Source organism: Glycine max, chromosome 16, assembly GCF_000004515.6.
Source record: "Glycine max cultivar Williams 82 chromosome 16, Glycine_max_v4.0, whole genome shotgun sequence".
In the NCBI taxonomy this organism is placed as follows: Eukaryota; Viridiplantae; Streptophyta; class Magnoliopsida; order Fabales; family Fabaceae; genus Glycine; species Glycine max.
The window spans coordinates 4074651-4081562 of NC_038252.2; the positions used below are offsets into that span (position 1 = coordinate 4074651).

Sequence of the window (6912 nt, forward strand, 5' to 3'; positions counted from 1 at the left end):
TCATGTGAGCTTAGAGGGATTCTTGATTAAGGTGAAATCTTTAGAATTGGTTTTTGGAAAGAAAAAAAAACGACTAGGATCGATCTCTTGTATTTCCTTCTCCAATTGGTGTATTAACCCTTTACTATGCTTGAGTCAGTTTTAATAGAATATGAGTCTTTGCTTGTACTCTATTGAATGAAATTAAACTTTATTGCTTATAAAAAAAGGCAAGCAAATACAATGTCTCATATAAAAAAGAATATATAGAAAGAGGCAAGTATGCAATTTTTGCAATTTAATGTATTGTATTTTATCAAAAGAATTAAATACTTTATAGTCATATTTTAAAAAAATATATATTAAATATGTTGAAAAAAAATTGTATTGTTATGCTGAAGATTTTCTTCTTTTACTTCTTTTGTTAAATATGAGTTATTTGTTCGGTAATTAAGTGCACTTTTTTCCTAATCCAAACTTATGAATGACATTCATACCCATTGATAAGCTCCTTCTTGGTTTCCACTCAACACTGAAACTGCATCGGCCCCAACGTTCAGTGTGCTTCTGTTCTTGAGCATGTCACTGACCTTTGTTCATGTATGAAAGTGAAAGCTACAAAAAGTTAAAATATTGGATATAGGTGCTAATTAAAGTAGTGGAGCACGGCATCATAAGCTGTAATTATAAGTATTTACCGCCTGCAATATCCTATCAGAAGCATCCCCTTCCAATTGCCTTAAACCTGCAGTTGCCTGCATTGCCGTTACCATATAAATATGCAGTTTTTCTTTACAATAAAAAAAATATTAAAAAAATCCATAAGAGTTACTGACTCTGTTTCTCTCTTTTAAGGTTGTTATCTAAATCAAGAAATACAATTGATTCTAATAAAATAATTATAGAATTTTCTATTTTACTTTTTTGACTTTTCACTACACAATGCATATCTAAATTAATTAAATATTAAAAAAGAGTAATGATATAATTGATAAAAAAAAAAGAGTAATTAATGTAAATGACATATAAATATAGAACAAAAATTATCTAAAAATTTGACAATTAATAAGAAACTAGGAGTATAAGCATGTATGTATTAATGTATATGGAAAGAGTGCAATTTCTACTGTGGACCGGCTAAATAGGTTGTCCACTAGTAGACCAGTACACTAATGATGAACAGTAGCGCTAAAATTTTAATTACACCCTCATTCCATGTGTTTGGATTTTTAAAGTTAAACAACGTTTAATTACTGTTTGTTTTAGTTATTGAATTTGGAGGTGTGTTTTTTTAATTTCTAAATTTTAAAAAGTTTTTTTGGTTGCTGAATTTTGAACAATTGTTTTTTTTAATCCTGACATAATATACTGATATTTTGTGATGGTTTTTAAGCATTTTATAATAAATTTTTTGGTATTTTATTGCAGTTTTCAAATGCACATTTAAGTGGTTAAAAAAAATAAAAATTAATTTAAGATAAAAAAATACAATTTTCAAAACTTAAGAATTAAAAAATATTTTTAAATTTCAAGGTCTAAAAAAAAACACATCTCAAATTCAATTACTAAAAGAATAATTAACTCTTAAAACAATGAATGGTTCAGTTTGTGTTAATATTTTATTTTTTTAAGTTTTTTTAATATGTTTTTTGTTTGAATTGACATTTTATCCTTTTTCTTGGTTTTTATTTGATCCATATAAGATGAAAAAAATCTAGTACTCCAAAACAATTAAAGTACTTGTGGCCTTAAGTATATGAAAATAAATTTTGATTTTTTATTTTAAATTTAATCATGATAAAATTAAAATCTAAAAAAATATTCCCCGTAAATCCAAGCTTCAATTTTATACATGCAACAAGAGATCTTTAAATAAAGGACCTTCCGCCATTAAGACCAAGCATGCATAGCAGTGGTTGTGTGCGGTTTACCTTCATCATTTTATTTTAAAATGATGGTGAGTTCTAAGAAACAAGAATTCAAGGGGTATAATAGACATTTTAAACATTATCATAAAATAATATTTTATTTTATGGTACTGCTCATTCTTAAATTCGTTGACATTTTGGGACACTGCTCCACAGTAGAATCGTCCTGGAAAGAGAGGCCCTACAGTTATACTCCCCGCAAATTTAGGGATCATCTTATTTGAAAAAAACATTTTCTCTTTTTATTTTTCTTTTTGTTTTCAAAATTTTATACAAGAAATGTCGGAAAGTATAACTTTTTTATTTTTTGTTTTCATTTTTCTGTGTAAACTTTAAAAAACAGAAAATTAAAATATAAAAAAATGTTTAGATGAACGTTTACAAACATAATTTTAGATGTATCATTTCTACAAAATTAAATTTGAAGTGAAATATTTACTTTTGAGAACTTTTATCTCAAAGAAAGTCTATAGTAAAATTAATTCAGTATAAAAATTACATTTTAAGAAAATTACACAAATATATTAAACATCTTGTAACTAGACTTTCTGTGATTTTTTAAAAAAATAAAATCTAAAATATAACTTTCGGGGTACTCAAATGATCTGCCAGACATATAAATAATTCTAATTAATTAATTTTATGTGCAGAAAAATCTCCCAAATAATTAAATGAGTTTAATTTTCATATATTATTATTATAATTTAATTTTCAATTTTTTTATATATAAGTCAACTAATTAGTTTATACGACAATATGTAATGGCATGATAGGCTAACAAAATTTGACACTATTTCAATTAAATTCTAATTAAATAAAATAATTTTCATGATATTAAGTTGAGGAATACGCACTCCAAGTTTAACTGGCGTCCTGGGGTGAAACTCCTGAGGAACAGCAGCTTCTGCTTCCTCCAAAAGTGGAATAAGAGATTCTGCAGCATCTTGTGGATTCTCAGCGTAAGCACTTAAACCTGGCATAGTCTGCAATTACATTGCATTAAAAACAAAAAGAGATCAGAAAAGAAAAGGTTTAATATAATGTGTCTGAATTTTTTTTTTAGGGCAAATGATAATTGTTAGTTTTTGTTGGTCAAAAAATTCGAAAAACTTAAAAGACTTGTTTTTTTCTCCCTTCTTTGTTTACCACTAAGTCAAACTTATAATTTTAAAGTAAGAGTTATTGTAAACATGATAAGTACCTTGACAAACAACTCAAGGTCTTGGCCAATGCGAAGGAGATCTAATTGTTGGTTAAAACGATAGACATGTACACGGCTTCCCGTGCTACCAGCATCGAAGATAACTGCATAGGATTCGTCAATGGTTTTGTGAATGTGATAACTGGGAGACAATTTGCGATGGGAGAAGCCCTTCCCAAGATAGAGGGAGGAAGAAGAAGAAGAAGAACTTGCAGTTGCAAGCACCGTGGAAAGAAGGAGAGAAAGTATGATTAGATAATCCTTGCTCATAGTTGCAGACCACACTAGAGCCTCCTTCAAGCAACTTAGAAAGATACACAGGTTATAAATAAATAAATACCAAGGGTATGCCCTACCTTGTTCAATGATTAAGAACCATACCCATAACCAACGGTAGTGCGCGCGCTGCTGCTGAGTTCTGTTTTTTTTTTTTAAAAAAATTGTTTAAATATGTTTTTATTGTTATAAGATAGTGTTTTTTTTTTATCTGTTTCTAAGTTTATTTTTTAAAATTTTTATGTTATGTTTAATAAAATATTTTAATTAGTTTTTAACTTTATTTTTTAGTTGAAAAACTCATTTGAGTCAAATAAGTTTTTTTAATATTTTCTTAATAATTTTTAAGGTTTTTTTGAAATATTATTTAAAGTAATAATTTTTAAAACATTAACTTCTAATTTTTTATATTTTATTTTATTTTTATCCTTAATATATTTATCAAATTTCTTGTTTACCATTTTTAAATATATATATAATTTCATTATTTTTTAGTCATTTTATATTTTAACTACTTCAATTATTAACTTTATTAAACATTAATAATTTAATAAATTCAGTTTCTAGTTAATTTTATCCCACATAACCTTAATCCTTTCTTATAAGTTGAGATTTTCTTAATTTTGATCTTTGTAAGATTTTAAATTTTCATTAATAGTTATCATAAGTTTGCATTTATAAGGATCAAAATTAAGAACACTTAAATTTACATGAACTAAAAAATGAGTAAAATATCTTAAGAGAATCAAAATTGAAAAATTACATATTTATAAAATCTAAAATTATAAAATAAACTTGTAGACATCATAAGTAAAAAAAACGCTAACTTAAAAAAAAACATAAGCTCTTTTTTAATTAGTTTTCACAAATATTCTTTTTTTAAGTAATTACTGTTTGCGATAGGCTCTAATATTTAAATGGATGGCTTTAACAAGAAATTGAATTTTGGTTCGCAGCTACAAATATTCTTTTTAGAAGTAAATCCTGTGTCACGCTCACATACTAAACATAATAAACATTTCTTTAAATAAAAATTCAAATTTTAGTTTGCCATAATTGTGAGGGTACGTTGGACAGCAAAGCAATCCCGTACGTGCATGCTGATCAAGGCTACTTTTTGTACGAATAATAAATATGAGAAATGTTATTGATACATTCAACAACTCGTATAATAAATTATACAAGTGGGAAAGAAATGTGAGATAATAAATATGAAATAAAAAATAAACACAAAAAAATAGTATTATATGAAATATTATACAAGTTATTCTACAAATAACAACTAAATAAATAAATCAAAAGTATCCTTATAGCTCATGACTGAACCAACCGTACGTGCTGCCTTAAAGCAACTAATCAAATATCATACAAAGATTCTATAATCAAAATCCTAATCAGTCTAGTGGAATACTAACAAAAGAGAAATTGTGTAATAGATATTGCATGGTCAATATAGATCTAGTCCATCAATATTAATAATACGATGTATATGAAAGGATTGATATAATGAGATAAAATTGTGTTTTGTTTATATGATGAGTAAAAATAATTTATTTAATAAAAAATTGTATTCAATTTTTATCGTGTATAAAATTCTTTTGGGTCATCATATATCTTGAATGAGAATAATCTTTGGTCTAATAAGTTAAAAGACACTCATAATTTTTTACATAGAAAATATATATTAATAATATGGTGTATGAACTAAATTGTTAGCATAGGTATCATGTGGTAAGGCTAATAAATTAAAATAACAAGGATTTAGTACTTTTTAGGTTTCAAAGTTTTTTTTTTGAGTTTTTTTTCTTTTAGTCTTTAAATAAAAAAATTATATTTTTATCCTTATATTTACTATCAAGTAATAACATTAATTATTAATTAATAATGTAACAACTATATTTACAATCCAATGATTTGTCAGTCATGAGTTTGGTAGAACAAGTCACTAAGCTACCAAACATGACTATAATAAGCTATTACTTAATAACAAGTACAAATATTGTTAATAGAGAATAAATATAGGGATCAAAAGCACTAAAAAATTACTTTAGGACTAAAAATAAAAAATTAAAAAATTTTAGGGACCAAAAATATTAAATTCAAGTAATAACTCATTTTAGTATTATAAATTTAAATTTCACTGATCAAATGAGAATATTTTAATTATATGATTTTTCTTATACTAAAGTATTATATTGTACATCAGTTGATATTTAACACTATTTTTTAACCAATTGATACATAATTTTTTAACATATAAAATTAAAATATAAATTTTAATTATAAAGAAAAGGAAACGTAATAAATTATTCAATAATAATCACAATAATATAAAAATCACATATTACAACTTTATTATAAAAAGAAATACACTATAAACCACATATTATAACCATTATAAATTTAAAATAATACTAGTTATAATGTTAAACATCCATTATATAAATCAATATAACTATAACATGTGATTTAGTTTGATTTTGATAACAAGATCCGAAAATCAAACCAAACCAAAAAAATATACAATTTGTTATATTTTTTATTTTTTTATTTTTAGTTGAAGTGTTTTCAGATTTTTTTGAATTAGTTTGAGAATTTATAAATGATTTTGTTCAATTTTAAACACTCCTAATATAAATTATTGTATAAATTATTATATCTATATCACATCATTTCCTTTTTTATTAAATATATATGATATTAATAGCTGAGAGAATAATAATTTTTAATTTATTTTATTTTCTTAGCTCCAAAACAATCGTAGTCCTAAATTATTTTATACAGATCAAGAAAAAATAATAAATAAATAAAATAATAATAATTTTATAAAGTTAATCTTATATTATCAATAATTTACTTATTGATTTTATAGTTTATTATTAATATTATAAGAGATATAAGTAAAAATATATAATTAATATTATATTAAAAATTTAGAAGACAATTATTTTAAAATTTACACTATAATTATAATAAAATGAAGAGAGTAATTAATATATTGATTTCCGCTTGACTTTTTGCTATGGATGCAGTATGTGTGTGGGGCACACATTTATTGATTCTATTACAATGGAATGGCAATTAATGCATAGCTGTATTTTCAGACAAAGGAAAAGGGACCAAAGAGAGGAAAGAAAATGGAAAATAAATTAATCATTGCATTGTATGGACCCAGGTCAGTGGAAAGAGTTAATAAATAAGAAAAATATTTGATAAACACACATTCTATAATACATCTAATAAAAGAAAAAGAATAAAAGAGAAAAATATAAGTTTGATATAGCTTATGATATAATAAAAAGAGAGAAATATTGAGAAATGAAATGTGTTAGTAGGATGTATAAAATAAGAGGATGACTATGTATTATTATTCAATAAATAATGGCAAACCAACAAAAAAGAAGATGTAGGACTCATCACTCACTATTTTAACAATCTTTCTATTTTAGGGAAGGGGGCAAAAACGTCATATTCAAATACTTAAAATATTCTTACTTTTATATATTTTTATGTTATTTTATATATTTT

The 6912-nt window shown here is 24.3% G+C and overlaps 1 protein-coding gene across 1 annotated transcript in view; it reads right to left on the reverse strand.

Annotated features, from left to right (window-relative positions):
- The window catches only part of LOC100787491 (apyrase 2), a 6625-nt gene extending 3181 nt beyond the window's left edge, over positions 1–3444 (reverse strand). The window contains exons 1-4 of the mRNA XM_003548728.5: positions 3109–3444; positions 2762–2890; positions 678–734; positions 477–569 (exon numbers count right to left, since the gene is read on the reverse strand). Coding sequence (XP_003548776.1) covers positions 477–569; positions 678–734; positions 2762–2890; positions 3109–3378 — 549 coding nt within the window. The 5' untranslated portion in view covers positions 3379–3444. The remainder of the gene's footprint in view (positions 1–476; positions 570–677; positions 735–2761; positions 2891–3108) is intronic.
- Positions 3445–6912: the final 3468 nt, after the last annotated feature.